This window comes from Leucoraja erinacea, chromosome 20 (genome assembly GCF_028641065.1).
Source record: "Leucoraja erinacea ecotype New England chromosome 20, Leri_hhj_1, whole genome shotgun sequence".
Lineage (NCBI taxonomy): Eukaryota > Metazoa > Chordata > Chondrichthyes > Rajiformes > Rajidae > Leucoraja > Leucoraja erinaceus.
Window position 1 is genome coordinate 31,260,603 of NC_073396.1, and position 18,083 is coordinate 31,278,685.

General features: G+C 42.0%; 1 protein-coding gene across 4 annotated transcripts in view; it reads right to left on the minus strand.

Annotated features, from left to right (window-relative positions):
• Positions 1-8,509: 8,509 nt before the first annotated feature.
• Positions 8,510-18,083, minus strand: part of fbxl16 (F-box and leucine-rich repeat protein 16) — a 157,853-nt gene continuing 148,279 nt past the window's right edge. For 3 of the 4 annotated variants that reach the window (XM_055651792.1, XM_055651793.1, XM_055651791.1), the window contains exons 4-6: positions 15,270-15,354; positions 12,604-12,667; positions 8,510-10,024 (exon numbers count right to left, since the gene is read on the minus strand). In XM_055651792.1, coding sequence (XP_055507767.1) covers positions 9,876-10,024; positions 12,604-12,667; positions 15,270-15,354 — 298 coding nt within the window. In that variant the 3' untranslated portion in view covers positions 8,510-9,875. The other variant, XM_055651794.1, reaches the window with a different exon arrangement.

Here is an 18,083-nt window from a genome sequence, read left to right on the forward strand (position 1 = left end):
GCCAAGTCAATTATACGATTTGAACCTAATTGAGCATGCCCCCAAAACAAGCATAAGCTAAAGATGGCTGCACTACAGGCCTGGCAGAGCATCACCAGAGCAACAAAATGCTAAACATAACCACTTTCAACAACTGGTGATGTCCATGAATCGCATTCATAGTATGTTGCTACTGCAGTTGTAACCACACCTGGGAGTATTGGTACAGTTTTGGTCTCCAAATCTGAGGAATATGCCTGGGATGTCAGGACTGTCTTATGAAGAAAAACTCTCTAGAACTATAGAAACTTACAAAATTCTTAAGGGGATGGACAGGCTAGATGCAGGAAGATTGTTCCCGATGTTAGGGAAGTTCTTAAGGATAAGGGGGAAATAAAAACCGAGATGAGAAGAACTTTTTTCACACAGAGACATGCCACAGAGGGTAGTTGAGGCCAGTTCATTGGCTATATTTAAGAGGGAGGAGTGGCCATGTGGCTTGTCCCAAGGGGATCAGGGGGTATGGAAGGCAGGTAAAATACTGAGTTGGATGATCACATATTATTGAATGGCGGTGCAGGCTCGAAGGGCCGAATGGCCTACTCCTGCACCTAATTTCTATGTTTCATTTAGATGACATTGCTGTCCCAAACATTATGGTGCCCTAAAATGGGGGGACTATTTATAAACACTACTGTTATTTCTACATGGTGAAACCAAAATATATCAAAATGGCCTTTATTAAAATCTGACAATGTGCACTTTAACCACATGTGATTTTTTTTCTATTACTAATGTCAAATTACAGAGGCAAATAAATGAATGATGGGTCTTTGTCCCAAACATTATGGAGGGCACTGTAAGTACAGTCCCCAAGCTGTGGTCTAAATTGGGTTTCATCCAATCCCAGCATGACTTATCTATTCTTGTGTAGGACACAAAAAGCTGGAATAACTCAGCAGGTCTGACAGCTTCTCTGGAGAAAAGGAATAGGTGGCGAAGAACTTCTTCAGACTGAGGAATGGTGAACCCAAAATGTCACCTATTCTTTTTCTCCAGAGATGTTGCCTAACCCGCTGAGTTCCCTATTCTTGTATTCTATCTTTTGGGCATTGAAGGAAAGTTTCTTATTTGCCTTCTTAACTATCTTGTCTATTGCTCCTGTAAATGTTATCAACCAGATGACCCAAATGAATGCTTCCTTTTACCATCTATGATTTACCAGTATCACAAAAATTTGCTTCAGCTAACACTTCAAGTGGTATCAAGAAATGGTCACCTCAACAATAGCTCACATTGGCTGGCTTTGGAAATGAGATACTTAATGAGGTGAAGATCAGGGGGCCCTTGGTCCCTCAGGTTTTAAGAAAGGTATTTAGAAGCTGGTGGTTGGGTTGAGTGGGTGATGTATGTGGAAGTAACAATCGGCTCCCAGCCTTGATATAGAAGCTTTCTGGTCCACCGAAAGGGACACTTGGTCCGTTGTAAGTATATTAAGACCAAGAGCGTAACTAGGGAGATAATTTGCTTCCCCTGGAATGGCAAGGCCATTCAATTTAAAGACAATTGGACGTGGGCATTAAATGGTCAAGACAGCAATATGCCTGAATAAGACTATGCTGGCTGCTGGCAAATATGGGCATTACTTGCTTTGTGGATGTTGTTACATTTGTGCTATATTACTGCAGGAAATGTTGCCATGGATATTTCCACTCCAAGGATCTGGCCATTTTAAATAAGTGAATGTAGATAATGAACAAAGAGCCCCACTTTTGTATTCCCAGAAGAAGAAAATGTAGAATGCATTTGAATAAAACATGCGCTCAAAAAGCCAAATATTTTTTTTGGAATTTGATTTTTTTTTAGCATTATGATACTTTGATCCTTATGATACTTTGTTGCCACATCTGAATTATTCACAAAGTTGTTGACATGTGGTGTTTGTACCAGGGGAGCTCTAATGAGTTGCTGCCACTGATGGATGACAAGCCTGTTCAGCGCTGACAAGACTGTTGACAGTGTCCCTTGCTACAGATGCTGTCAGTGAGTGTAAGCACATAATCCCCATTGAAATTCTCTTTTGTCTAATGGATTGTTGGGAGGGCAGGTCAACGAGTTTAAAATTCACCCACCTACCTGCCACTCTCCAGATTCAATACATTCACCAGCGCTGTTTGAGATTTGTCACAAACAACCCACACATCCATGTCAGAAATGCAATCTGTCAACGTATACTGTATGTTTAATTAGCTTGTTTAAAGTCGATTTGTTATGAGTGCAGAATACGAGGACACAGCCATTCAATTGACTATTTATTGTGATAAAAGCATTTAAAATAGGCAAAAAGCAAGCTTATCCAGCAATGAACTGTCTTGATCCGAGATGTGACATCACCGTGTATTAATACTATCATTTAATTACAAAGAATTAGCAAAAAGTAGGGAGAGCACAGGAATGAAGTGATAAATCTTCTAACTTGTTTTGTTTTCTATTTTGTTGCACTGTTGACTCATGTCATTCACCTATTGTCATTTTGTTTGGAGCAAGTATGCAATACTCTGCCTACTGCACCTTAGTGATTTTGTGTTTGCATATCAGAACCACATTTCCTTCACTCAAGATGTGTTGAGGCTGCAGAAACGGCAACGAGTGTCTAAAAACATTTCCAGGAGCAACACAGAATTTAATACGAGCTGTCAATGTTTTATGCAGCAATTGTAAGATGGCACTTATCATAACAACGAGTGTTTCTGGGTTCCTCTAACCTTCCTGCATTAAATACCAAAGTCACGGCAGTAAAATAGGGACAAATCGAACAATCACAAGAACAGAAAAGGGGGATCTTCAATTTATTTTGCAGTATTTGATGGAATCTAACCGTAAGGGCACGGAGGACAAAATGATTTCTCAACTAGCTATGATTTGGGCAGTTCAGTTAGAAATCCTGGTGAAGGGTTTGATCGTGTCAAATGGAGCCATGGACAATTTAATTGAGGCAAGGGGTAGTGGTTGTAATAAGTCCTTCCCGATAACACAGAGTCATGCAGCATGGCAGCCCTACTTGTCCCTCTCGACCCAGGTGCCTTACTGAATTAATCCAGTTTGCCTGTGTTTGCCCCATATCCCTCGAACCCTTTCCTATCCATGTAACTGTCCAACATTTTTTATACCTTGTAAGTGTACCTGCCTCTACCACTTGTGTAGGAAGGAACTGGAGATGCTGGTTTATACAGAAGATCGACACAACATGCTGGAGTAACTCAAGGAGACGGGCAACTTCTCTGGAAAGAAGGAATGGGTAACATTTTGGGTGGAGACGTTTCTGATCAGTCGGGCCTGAAGATGGGTCTTGATCCGAAACGTCACCCATTCCTTCTCTCCAGAGATGCTGCCTGTCCTGCTGAGTTACTCCAGCATTTTGTGCCTGCCTCTACCACGTCCTCTGTGTGGAAAAACTCACCTCTCGGATCTCCTCTTGCTTTAAACATATGCCCTCCAGTTTTAGACCCCCTAACCTCACCCAACCCGGGAAGAAGATTTTATAAGCCTCAATAACCTCAGCCTCCTTCATTCCAGAGAAAATAGTCCAGGCCGATCCACTCCCTCTTTATAACTCGAGCCCTTCAGTCTCATCAACATCCTTGTGAATCTTTTCTGCACCTTTTCCAGCTGAATGATATCCTTTCTATAGTATGGCAATCAGAACTGCACCCAATTTTCCAGGTGTGGTTTCTCCAATGTCCTATGCAACTGTAAGATAACACTTATACTCATTGCTACTTACTTTGTAGCTAAGCACCTTTTGTGTAGCAGCTATTTGTATACCTTGGGCCTGCAAGCAAAGATTTCACTGTGACTTGTCACATGTGACAATGAAGTATTCAATTCAATTCAATGCATTTCAATAGTTACACACTGCAGTATCATATCTAGACTTATGATGACCAATAGTAATGACGTAATCAGCAGATTGAATCAATCTGTTTGTGGTACTTCGTAATGTGAAAGCTGTCCAGTACTCAGGAGATTTTTATTGAAATAAATGCTGTTTTACAGGACTTTCTGATTTTTTTAAATCAGGTTTTATTAAATCTGATTAAAAATAATTTTAAATTATATATTTTTTCTGTCATTATAAACTGTACCTAGAATAGTGATAGAAACATAGAAAATAGTTGCAGGAGTAGGCCGTTCGGCCCTTCGAGCCAGCACTGCCATTCAATATTTTCACCCAGAAAGTTGTGAATCTGTGGAATTTTCTGACACAGAAGGCAATGGAAGCTAATTCACTGGATGTATTCAAGAGAGGGTTAGATATAGCTCCTAGTGCTAATGGAATCAAGGGGGGAAAAGCAGAAAGGGTACTGATTCTGGATGATCAGCCATTATCATATTGAATGGCGGTGCTGGCTCGAAGGGCCGAATGGCCTACTCCTCCACCTACTTTCTGTGTTTCAATATGATCATGGCTGATCATCCACTCATCCAACCTATCCAAGTCGCCTTGCAAACTCATAGCATCCTCCTCGCAGATCACACTGCCACCCAGCTTCATGTCATCTGTAAACTTGGAGATGTTACATTTAAATATAGCCATAAGGCATGGAAAGGGCTTGTTAGCCCACTGAGTTTGCCATGACCAATTGTTTAGTTTAGAGATACAGTGTGGAATTACTACGAGTCCATGCCGACCAACGATCATCTATGCACTAGTTCCATCCAAACGCTAAGGACAATTTACAGAAGCCAATTAACCTACAAACCTGCATGTCTTTGGAATGTGGGAGGAAAGCAGAGCACCCGGAGAAAACCCACGCAGTCACAGGATGTACAAAGTCCATACAGACAGCACCTGTAGTCCAGATCGTACCCGGGTCTCTTGCATTGTATGGTAACAACTCTACCGCTGCACCACTGTGCCGCTGCCTCTAATTGTCCATTAGCGCAATCCTACATTAATCCCATTTTATTTTCACCACATTCCCAATAACCTTCCCCGGATTTTACTACACACTAGGGATAACTCAAAGTGGTAACTTGAACTACCAACCCATACATTTTGGAAAATGAGAGAAAACCCACAGTCAGAGGGTGAACATGCGAACTCCACCCAGACAGCATCTGAAGTTGGGATTGAATCCAGGCTTGTGGTACTGTAAATCAACAACTCTACTAGCTGCGTCTCTGACAATAGTTGCCACCACTAAACACTGCCAATGTTAGCACAGTGACACAGCTGATAGAGTTGCTGCCTCAAGGCGCTAGAGACTGAGGTTCCACCTTGGGTGTTGTCTTGTAGACTTTGCTCTCCCTGTGCCTGCGTAGGTTTCCTCCGGCTGTTCCAGATTCCTCCCACATCCCAAAGACGTGCAGGTTTGCAGGACAATTGACCGCTGTACATTGCCCCAAATGTGTAGGAAGTTGATGAGAAAGTGGGATATCATAGAACTAATGTGAACAATGGTCAGTGTGGACTTGGTGGGCCGAAGGGCTTGTTTCTCTAAACTGTCACCTGATTCTGACCACCATCACCAGTGTTCCACTCTGTCCCCCATATCTGTGTGTTCCAGCACCTGGTTTGAACTGAATCTCACTATGCATCAGAGATGTACTTTAATTTATACCCATGAAACTATATAACTATTCATCATCTACTTTTCCCATCCCTCACTAGTGATGTTATTATTAGACAGATTGAATCGCACCATTTGACAAGATGGCAAAAGTGAACATTTATTTCTGAATAAATTGTAGGGGAAATGCCAAAGGGCTGTGAATGCCATCAAATCCATTGAGTATGTAGCACTCTATTACATTTCCAACTGTTATTGTTATTTATAACACTTTAGGCTTCTACTTGAGCTTGGTGCTGAAGTTAATTGCTACTCTTATGGTGGCAGTGTTTTATTCTGAGACTTTCCTGGCATGGATGTGAGGAGAAAAATAGCTCCCATCTATGCTGTAACTTTTTTTTTCCTGCCTGTGAAGGAAAAAAAGGATGTTTACACAATTATGAGTAGATCGTTGATGGATACAATTGGTTTTGTCTAAGAGTAATGGCCCTGGAATATTATTAGAATGCTTTACAGAATAATGTCTGAGTTCTGTGAAATATACTCCATGGTACATTTTTGAGAATATTTAATCGGATGTGGGGGAAAGTCACTTGTTTACTATTTGCTTGCCAAAAGATAGATGGTCTGCATGCTTAAATCTATCTCCTCACTCAAGTGCACTCATTGCTCTACAAAAACACAAATGCATGAAAAAGTAAATAAGCCAATACCTGATCTAAATCTGTTTCCAGATTGTGTCCACCATTCCATTATCATGTTTGGTTTTACTTAAGAATGAAGGGGCTGTCCCACTTGGGCGACCTAATTGGCGAGTTTAGAAGAGTTTAGGAGAGCTCCTTCGACTAGAGACCTCCTTCGACTATGTTGAAGACTAGCTTCGACTAGCTACGACTAACTTCGGGAAAATTGGACACTGAATAGTGGAGAGTGAAGACGACCTCCCTTCGACCTCCCTTCGACTATGATGAAGACTATCTACGACTACCTTCGACTACCCTCGATTACCTATGACTAACATACCGACCTACTATGACTAAACCTACGAGTAAAAAAAGTATCGATTTTTTTCCATGGCGACCTTTTTTACTCGTGGGCATTTTTCAACATGTTGAAAAATATGCCGCGACCTAGCTGAGGCTTCGAGTACACGGGGACTACTCTCGAGCATGAAGGAGAGTTACAAAGACCTCCTAGGACCTCGTGTCGACCATGCTGCGAGTGTGAGTCGAGGGCAAACTCGCCAGAACTTGCGGATTAGGTCGCCCAAGTGGGACAGCCCCTTAAATTATTTTAAATAATTTGAAGTCTGCTCAAATTAATTCTTGTAAAGTCTACTTTTTTGACTGGCACAAGTCTCTAACAACTTTTAGGAGAATTACCTTCTAAATTGTCAACTTTTTCCTTCTCGTGCCATCTTGCATTACTTTCCCCTTTGCAGTAAAGGTAAATATTTGTTGCTTCATTATCATTCCAAACATGTTGTCACAGTGAATGGCAGGACTCTGAGCAGTGTTGTAGAGCAGTGGGATCTAGGAGTGCAGGCACATAGGTCCTTGAAAGTGGCGTCACATGTGGATAGGGTGGTCATGAATGCTTTCAGCACATTGGCTTTCATCAGTCAGAGTATTGAGCATAGAAGTTGGAATGTTATGTTACAATTGTACAAGTCAGGGATGAGGCCACATTTGGAATATTGTGTTCATTTTGGTCACAGTGCTGGAGTAAAGATGTCAAGCGGGAAAGAGATGTTTACGAGGATGTTGCCAGGACTGGAGAGGTTGGGCAGGCTAGCACCTTATTTATTGGAGTCAGGAGGATTGGGAGTGATCTTATAGTGATGTATAAGACCATGAAGGGAATAGAAAGGGCAGATGCACAAAATCTTTTAGCCAGACTAGGTGAATCAAGAACCAGAGGACGTAGGTTTAGGATGAGAGGGGAAAGATTTAATAGGAACCTAAGGGGCAACTTTTTTACACAGAGGGTGGTGACTATATGGAACAAGCTGCCAGAGGAGATAATTGAGGCAGGTACTAGAACAACATTTGAAAATAAATTTGGACAGCAGCCTGGAAAGTTAAGATTGAGAGGGATATAAGGCAAATATGGGCAGGTAGGATTAGTGTAAATGGGACATCTTAATCGGCATAGGCAAGATGGGCTAAAGGGCCCGTTTCCAAGCTCTATGACTGACAATTCTTTTTTCTATCATGTTCAGCTTGTTTTAATATAAAAATGATTTTCCATTGTTCTTGAGCTGGCTGTGAGGCTCATGCTGTTTGTTTTTTATTCCACGCAAATTGTATCTGGAAGAGGTCATCGTTCTAACTGCTTTTAAAACGGCAAAGGAAAAATCAAGGTTACACAAAAAAGCTGGAGAAACTCAGCGGGTGCAGCAGCATCTATGGAGTGAAGGAAATAGGCAACGTTTCGGCCCGAAACGTTGCCTATTTCCTTCGCTCCATAGATGCTGCTGCACCCGCTGAGTTTCTCCAGCTTTTTTGTGTAACCTTCGATTCTCCAGCATCTGCAGTTTCCCTCTTAAACAAAGGAAAAATCAATTTGGGCAAATGTTAACATAGAGAAGGCTCTGCCACACTGCTCTTCAAGTACACATTCAAGTATTATGAACACATCAAACGTTTCTACCTCTAACTCTCCACAATGAATTTCAGATTCCTGCTGTCCTCTGGGCTATTTTTTCTCACCTCCCCACTAATCAATTACCAACTACTTTAAACCTAAATCCTCTTGTTTTTGACCCCTCTGCTAAAGCCATCAAATTACCTTTTTAGACACAAAATGTTGGAGCAACTCAGCGGGACAGGCAGCATCTCGGGATAGAAGGAATGCGTGATATTTCGGGTCGAGGTCCTCCTTCAGACTGACCTTTTTATGTTAGTTCTGTAAATAATCTAAATAGCACTTTCAATGAAGGCAGCAAGATGTAGAGATTTTGTTTGGAATATTTATTTTAAGAATATTTGTACTGACAGTGGACTGACTTTCCGAAAGGATACTGCATGGAAGCATCACACTGTACACAACAAAGGCATCACAATTCAGCTGAAAGCAATGATAGAAATAATATTGCTGCTTCTGCTTTGAGTTTCTTTGTAAAATTCCACTGTATTGCTGGGCAAGGGGGGAAGCGGGGTTAAGAAAAGCTTGGTAGTTTTACAGCTGATATATGGAGTACAGGCCTTCCATTTTACCTTCTAAGATCTTTTCATTTAAAGCAACATATTATAAATCACAGCCAATGGCTAACAGCACGGGAAAACACTTAGCAAATATAAGATATGATTCTTTAAAGAGTATCCAAACAGACAGAAAAATATATACAGTAAGGAAGTCCCAAGGCCGTCCTGCTTTCATAGGCGGCTCACAACCAGAATGGGCTTCTTTTGGTCTCTATGAAAACATACTCCTGTAGATATCAAAACAGTCCAGTCCAACTCATCCAATCCCTGATATCTTCAGGGATGAAATGGGCAGTCGCTGTTGCTGATTTTGTTTCCCATACGTCCTTCAACTTGCACCAAAAAAAAGTAATGTGTTGTACTCCTTCGTCTAAACCCCAGTCCCCAATCTGTTCCCCTCAGCAGCGAACCAGCCAACATTAGAAACTGACAAAGAAAATACTAATTGTGTTTTTTTTATGCACACAAAACAATATCTGCCAATATTTGGGCTAGTGGATAATGCTCTCCATTGTGAGCTGGTTAAAAGTTATTAGAATTGGTTGACAACAGCTTCTGGAAGAGATGCTTTAACATCCATCCCCAGTACAAGGAATGATCACCACGACTCGTTTGTTTTTTTTTCCTAATAAAAAAGAGAGAGAGAGAGAGAGAGAGAGAGAGAGATACAGCCTCGCATCTGCAGAGGGAGACATTTCAGCAAACAGAATTCTACATAAACGTTAGACACATTACAGAGATCCAGCACCGAAACACAAGAGTTACAGCAGCAGCAGCAGCAGCAGCATATGACTGCAGCTACCTGCAAATGCTGCACATGCTCAGAACAAGCCCGGTCACAACCACTCCACATTTAGAGAAAAGTGTGATGAGCAGGAATGACTGTGGAATTCACACATCCAGACAGAGAATGGGATGACTCTGGTTGCACACCAAAGCAAAAGTAATCTCAGTTTGTTTATATTCACAGTTTCTTTCTCGTTCCGGACACTGTAAAATCATTTTCCTATCATTGATCAGATGCACACTCATCTCCAAGCTTTTATCTGTTTGGTAGTCAGTGCTGGGGTTTGGCTGGAAGTGGTCATTCTGTGTAAACAGCCAATCCCTGGTGTCCTTACTCGATCACCATACAGCGGGGCAGGTGTTGGGAGTAATATTTGAAGAGCTCTGGGGTGGCGCCAGGGCAGTTGGTTAGTTCCAGCTCCTCCAGGTCTTGCAGCTGAATCAAGCCCGAGAGGCCAGCAGTAGTCAGCAGCGGGCAGCCTAGTGAACAAGAAGACAGCGTTACCATAGGGTCATAAGGAATAGGTGTAGAATTAGCCCATCAAGTCTACTCTGCCATTCAATCACGGCTGATTTGTCGCTCCTTCCTAACCCCATTCACCCCGCTTTGAAAATAATAAGCCAACACCCGGGGAGTACAAGAGTGGGGATTAAACTCTTAATCCCCAAATGAGGACAATATTATCTCATAATCTTACCTGGCTGTTATGTAGGTTAGGTAAATGCTCTCATTTAGTATTCTATTTGCATACATAATTATTCCAGAGCTTTTTTTCCTTTGCTTTCTTTTCATAGTCACCTCTAAAAGACTGTGAGTCATAATGGGATAAAATACCATGGTTACCTACAGTCCACCAGTGTTTCACTTAATTTGGACAAGGTTTGTACATGAGCTGCAGCAAGAAGGGTAAGAAATGCATTGAGATGGTGCTGTTTTCTTGTAGTGAAAAAGGAGACAAGGCATCCGATACGTCACGCACATGAGTATGCAAGTTCATAATGCACCGCATGCAATATTGGTGATGCTTCTGCATGCTGTTTGGGGCCAGGTTCTAAAGGAGAGGTTCAATTTGCGATGTGGAAGGTTGCATATTATCTCTGATCATATTGAACTGGGAAACAGGTTCCAGGGGCTCCATGCTCACGTTACAACAGGCACCTGTGTCAGGCCTGCTTTATGAAATACATCAACATGTGAGCCACAGTCAGTATCTCAAGCAAACCAGAGGTGCCTTGGAGCTGCTTTGTGAAAGCATACTTTTTATTTTCTGTTTCTTTAATTTGTATACTGGGGTGCAGGATTCGTCCTCCAGTATCTCAGTTAGTTTGTGAGTGGCTGTCACAAATACTCTTATCCCCTCTCGATTGTTAACTTTATTTTTTACACACAATATTGTATTGGAAAGTCTGAGTTGACTGATCTCCATTCTTCTAGAGGTCTTGGATGATGCTTGTGATGTGTTTCATGCCAGTGAACGTGCCATGTGCATGACGTAAATTAAAGTCATTCAATAGCTGCTCCTGTTTATTTGTGCTTTGCATTTTATAGGTACAAGCCCCTTGTAACTTATTGTCGACAACTGCCACCCATCCCACATCGCTTGCATCAGTCACTGTGCGGGTGTGTGAAAGTTGTGTGATGCAGAACAGTGATTCCTCAGGACTGATGTTGCCCTATTGATGTTGCCCTCATCTGCAGGTTGCTGATGAGGTTCTTGCTACTAAATGGGACCTAGAAACAAGAGAAAGGCATGTTAGAATGGCATTGAAGCTGGAGTATTAACAAATTCAAAGCTTGACCGCACTGGTTCACCTTAAGAGTTGTCCAAAATGCAATTGCTTGCAGTACATGTCAAGGTTCAAGCCATAACCAGCCACTCTGCACAAAGGACTTTGGCGTCTCACCATTGCTGTAGCAGTCCCTTCTTGCTGTGCCAAAAAATTAAGTTGTTTCCTGTTCTATCTGGATGAGGATCACATGACTGGTTTAACGCCAACAGTGAAACTCTCTAGCTCTCTCCCTTTTATCGACTGCTCTCGTCTCCTGTAGATGGAGAAGGACAGGATTATGAATGGATAGTGAGCAGGGATTGCACATGCATGGGCCTTCTGCATGCAGTGCTTAAGCTGAAAGGAAGGCTCGGATAAGCAGTAGAAGAGTGGGGGAATTGGAAGTATGTTGAGTGAAGTGATGAAGGAGTTATGGGTCGATGTTCAGGTTATGCACGTGGAGAGGAGAGCACCAAGAGAGTTTATGCCACCTACAAGAGTGAAATAAGGCACTTTGTCATTACTGTGAAAGGATCGGTTGCAATAATGCTCACCACTCCAAGCGCTGCTGGAGTGTGACTATAAATAGTTTCTGAGAAATAAAAATAAAATGGTTTTACTTACCTTGTGCTGTACCTCTGTGGCGTTTCACGGTGACTTCTACTATTACTTCCTTTGAAAGTTCTTTGGGCACTTTCCACCCACGATGTGGGGAATGTACATACCTCCCGATACTCACCTTGGATAATAAGTCTTTCAAGAAGCTATCAAAATAAAGTTTGGGACTCCTTTTCTTCTCCTTGCCTGTTGTCTGAAGGATCCAAAACATTTGCAGTCCAATGTTGTCAGTATCTTAAAAATAAATGACTACAACTTCCCTATCAATTGATTAATTTGTATTTTAAATGTAAATGGTTCAGATGGACAACATAGCCATCATGATCAGCCTTGTCGAGCATGTTTTGTGTGCCGAGCATGTCGAACGCGACTCGGTTTGGCTTCACGTTTGAGATTCCTGCCAGATGCATCAACATTTTTCCCGTTTCATCACAATGGTCCCATCTCCCAAAAAACTCCACCACATATAATACCACTGCAGCAGAGTTATGTTTTATAAGTTGTGCCAACCACGTTTTATCTCACTAGGTTACGTCTGAGTTTATATACTTTTGTGGAAAACTTTAATATCCTTGCATTTTTACACATGAAGCAGGTCACACAAATGGATATCACAAAAGTCTCTTCCATATATTAAGTTAGCCGCTGTTGATAAAACTAAAATTATTCACCTGCTAATGAGAGTAATCGTAAACTCCTCATTCCAAAGAGATGCTGTAAACCAAAATCTTGCACCTGCAAAAATAAATATGAATACGCTGTTCATCAGGCATTATTTCACGGGCTTGCTTTGTATGTGCTTACAGGTTGTATAAGTGGTAACCGGAAGATGATGTCAATAATTTACTTTGGAACAAGAGATCTTAAGTGGCCCATTATACTGCCTTCAGCAACAAAACTGAAAACAAAACCTGGGTTTTAATGGATCCTGGGTATTGTATCCCCACGATGGGTGGTGGCCCCATGGCGCAGCGGTAGAGCTGCTGCTTTACAGAGCTTGCAGCTCCGGAGACCTGGGTTCCATCCCGACTATGGGTGCCGCCTGTACGGAATTTATACGTTCTCCCCGTGACCTGCATGGGTTTTCTCAGAGAGCTTTGGTTTCCTCCCACACTCCAAAGACGTACAGGTTTGGAGGTTAATTGTCTTGGTATAAATGTAAATTGTCCCTAGTGGGTGTAGGATAGTGTTAGTGTGCGGGGATCGCTGGTCGGTGCGGACTCGGTGGACCGAAGGGCCTGTTTCTGTGCTGTATCTCTAAACTAAACTAAATGATTATTTATCACAAAGATGGTGTCAAATCCATCAAATGTCCTGAATTTTTGAAAAAAAAAATAGGATTTTTGTTTTTGCACGAATGCTTAAATCGTTTCCGCAACCCATGTGATTGTAAACAGCATTTACACAAAAAACAGGCAATTCTAAACTGTTGATGAAGCCACCTCTGGTTGATAAGTTAGTAAGAGAGTTTGAAAGAAAATACACAGAGGAACATGTAAAAGCTGTGAAATGCAGAGGTATCGGAAATATCCAGGAAATGCTGTGGTCATGGAGATATTGTAATCAAGATTATAACAGTTCATTATCTCCATTGCTTGACTTGCCCCATCATTGTTTTTAAGACAGTGTGTTAAGTATTTACTAATTTAGTGAAGATACCGTGTCTGCATCGATCTGTCTAATGCTTCATATTAAAATCTTGACAATTATCTTTAGAATACTCCCACTCCTGGTGTCATAGCTATTAATAATCCATGCTAATGTTTGGCATTTTGCTAAATCTACCACCCTACTTATTGATATGAATTTGTCATTGTCCAAAATTACTGTGTTTTCTTTAATCTGCATTGGTGCAATTGAAAATCAGTCTTATTTTTTTTGTCAGGAGTGAAGGATATTAATAACCAATTCTCAGTTGTTTTACATCACTCTAGACATTTGGCCAGGCACTTCTGGTGCAACATCCTTGGAATTTCAATTATTTCCTATGTAATAATCAATTGAATGGCTTTTTTATTTGCTAACCACATCCTTGCAAAGCACCTTCCGAACACCCATCTGATCTCTGTGATCCCATTAGTCCAAGGCTTGGATCTCCTGTTATTCTGCCCGGCAATCACATTGTAAAGCCTCATCGTCCAAAACTCGGCTGGTGTACCAAATGCCATTCTCCCAACTCCATCGCAGCATCAGTACCAGTATCTACTCTCACTCCACCCCACTCCTCCTACCCCACCATCACTGCCCTAATACCATTACCATCAAAATATCTGATTGTCCCATTATTCCCGTGATAAACTAGGGCTGATAGTACTTGTGACCATTGATGATATAGAACCCAGCCTCTGAACAGAATACAGGATTCTCCATTCTCAGTGATCAAAATGCACAATGCTGGTAAGGCAAGGCCTCCAGCACAGTTAGTTTGCTTTGGGGAATCTAAAGCCTAAAGCCTCTGTCCCACTTAGGCGATTTTTTTCGGCGACTCCAGGCTGTTGCCACATGGTCGTGGGGTGACGCCTGTATGGTCGTGAGTCGTCTCCTCCTGAAGAGTCGTAACGTTTTTCTGGTCGCCGCTCAATTTTGAAATGTTCAAAACTTTTCGACGACTGTGGGCTTGACGTAGCTGGTCTTCTCCTGTCATAGGTTGTCGCCAGGTGACGTTGGTTGTCGCCGTGTGCTGACTTCGGTGGATTCCATGGGCGACTACCTACGTCAACCGGCGACAGGTACCGGCGACTGAATTGTCGTCAGTTGTCTCCGACAGGGTCGTTACTTGTCGTAGCTTGTCGCGAGTGGGCGTAAGTTGACTTTGGTTGTCGTAGGTTGTCGCCTGTGTAGTTTTCGTAGGTGTGGTTGTAGGTGGACGTCCTAAGAGCTAGATAGGGCACTTGAAGATAGCAGAGTCAGGGGATATGGGGAGAAAGCAGGAACGGGGGTACTGATTGTGGATGATCAGCCATGATCACATTGAATAGCGGTGCTGGCTTGAAGGGTCAAATGGCCTACTCCTGCACCTATTGTCTATTGTAGGGGGAGGGGAGTCCAGTCGCCGCTTTATCGGTGATCCTGCTACGACTGTGACAGTTGTTGGCAGTCACCAAAAAATTGCCTTAATGGGACAGGCCCTTAAAGTGGTCACTGGCATTTAGCTGCTGCACCTCGCAGGATTTCCATGTCAATAAGTATTGATGATTTTGCAAGGACGATGCTCTGTATTAAGTATTACAATTGCTGGCCAATGGTCTTTGTTGCCACAGCTTTTTCAAAGTTGTCAGTATGTCGTGGAAATTAGGTGAATATTTTAACTGTAAAGTGTGAGTAGTGCCATACTCACCTGGCAACACCATCTCAGGTACAAGTTGCGCAGGGAAGACATTGTGGATAGATAGCCGAGTCCTGTATCGGTGATCCTCACGCATCTGCAATACAACAACACATAACACTTAAAATAAATTTGGGCAATATATGTAACATTGCAGTATTTTGTATTTTGACAAAAATCAAATATGATTAACAACCATCCATTGTTAAATGAGATCAATGGAACTAAGCTACTTTGATCAACTGAATCATTGCGACTATTGCGACTGAACTCAGGTTGGTTTTTAAAGAGAAAGTATAAAACTTCAACGTTAATCGTGAAAAGGTAATTAGTTTTGCACACTAAACCTTCTGTCAATACATCACTGCAATAAAACAGAATAACTGAAATGCGGCAAGATTGATAAAGGTTAAATGGTTCCAAGTTATTACCATTCTACACCATGTTTAACTGCTCCATGGATCCTAGCATATTATTAAGTAAAATCAATAAGGCTTGCCACTCAAAAATCAATGCAGTAACATTCTGTGAAAATCTTTGGTGCCTCTGAAGGATCTTCGGATATTTTATGTGCAAATAGTTGTTGTAATAGTGATAATGGTAAGAGTAGATGTTAACACAATAGTGAAAATAATTTGTACGTATTATACAATCATAATTTTCTAACATTCCATCAGATCTTTTTATTTCATTTTCCAAAATGTCTTCCTAATGGGAATCCGTAAAGTGGAAATACTAGCTTTTAGTTTAGTTTAGAGAAACAGTGCAGAAACAGGTCCTTCGGCCCACCGAGTCCGCACCGAATAGTGATCCCGGCACATTGACACTATCCTACACACACTGGGGACAATTTTGACATTTACCAAGCCAATTAACCTACAAACCTGTACGTCTTTGGAGTGTGGGAGGAGACCGGAGATCCCGTAGAAAACCCACGCGGTTACGGGGAGAACGTACAGACTCCGTACAGACAGCACCCGTTGTCGGGATCGAACCCCGGTCACCAGCGCTGTAAGGCAGCAACTCTACCGCTGCACCACCATGGCCATTGTTAATGTAAATTAAGCCCATTTCACACTCACCCCATCATCCCTATCCACATGAAACCCACATGGGAATTAAAATTAGCCCCACTGTTTACATCTTACACTGACGGCTGTTTCTATTTTGCTCATAATTTCACCATTCATGAATTCCCTGTCGGGTTAAATTTAAGGATATGAATTGTCTGGCAGTTTTTGACAATCATCTGGCAGTTTTTGACACAAATTGCCCAAAACTGGCAGAAAGGATGGGAACAGTAAATACCCCAAGGAATGCAAACATTATTATTTTAAAAGATAGATGTACATTACATGTGCTGCCTGTCCAAAGAGGATGTGGCCTAAAATCTTGAAGGGAAACATAGCAACAGAACATGGGAAAATAGGTGCAGGAGTAGGCCATTTGGCCCTTCGAGCCAACATCGCCATTCAATATGATCATGGCTAATCATCCAAAATCAGTACCCCGTTCCTGTTTTCCCCCTATAACCCTTGATTCCTTTGGCCCCAAGAGCTCTCAAAAACATCCAGTTGGCCTTCACTGCCTTCTGTGGCAGAGAATTCCACAGATTCAAAACCATCTGGGTGAAAAAACATCAGCAAAAGGTACCGAGAATGTTTGTAAGTCTAGATTATTACATTTAATATCTCAAAGTTCCAGGCACAGCTTGTGTAGCTTCGGAAGCCAGTTCCAGCCATACCTTCCTGTATTTGTTGGCCCGTATTCAAGATTCTTTGTATTATCAGTTTTGCATATTTGTTCTGCTATGAGACTTAGTCTAATACCGTGCCTTTTATTGAATGGACTTGCTTGGCTTTTTGTGTGATTTTTATCAATAATTTTGGCACATATTTCTTTCGCACAAGTGTAACTTATAAAAGCACATTTGACATACGCAGTTGTACTTGAATTTGATTTAGGTTCCTAAGTTAAACCTATTCCAGTTTCAATGCTTAAAATAAATCTTCTTATGCTTTCCCTGTGAACAATTATGTAAAAATATGTATTATAGTTTGGTTAATGACAATAGTCAAGGCTGCCGAGTTAAATCACAGGGGCATTCATCAACCACCTAAACCTATCTGATCTCCTGGTTGCTGAACACTTTAACTCCCCCTCCCATTCCCACAATGGCCTTTCTGTCCTGGGCCTCCTCCACTGTCAGAGTGAGGCCCAGTGTAAATTGGAGGAACAGCACCTCATAATTCGCTTGGGCAGCTTACACCTCAGCGGTATGAACATTGACTGCTCTAACTTCGTAACTCTTACTTGCCCTCTCTCTCCATCCCTCCCCCACCACAGTTCTCTGAGCTATCTGACTGTCCCCCTGATTTAATTTTATCTCTGTGTGCTTCGTTGTCACCTTCTCCCAGCCAACAATGATCTGCTACATTTTCCTTGATCTCCATTCCATCTGATGTCTTGTTTTCACACCTTACACTTCCTTATCTCTGTGTATCCCTCTCGCCTGACTCTCAGTCTGAAGGAGAGTCTCGACCCAAAACATCATCCATTCCTTCTATCCAGAGATGCTGCCTGTCCCGCTGAGTTACTCCAGCATTTTGTGTTTATCTTCGGGGGAAACCAGCATCTGCAGTTTTGTCAAACACCATTTATCAACATTTGGTTGATAGTCATGTGATTAAAGTGGCTGCAACCAATTATTTGTTTAAGAAGGAACTGCAGATGCTGGAAAATCGACGGTAGACAAACTCAGCGGGTGCAGCAGCATCTATGGAGCGAAGGAAAAAGGCAACGTTTCAGCCCGAAACGTTGCCCGAA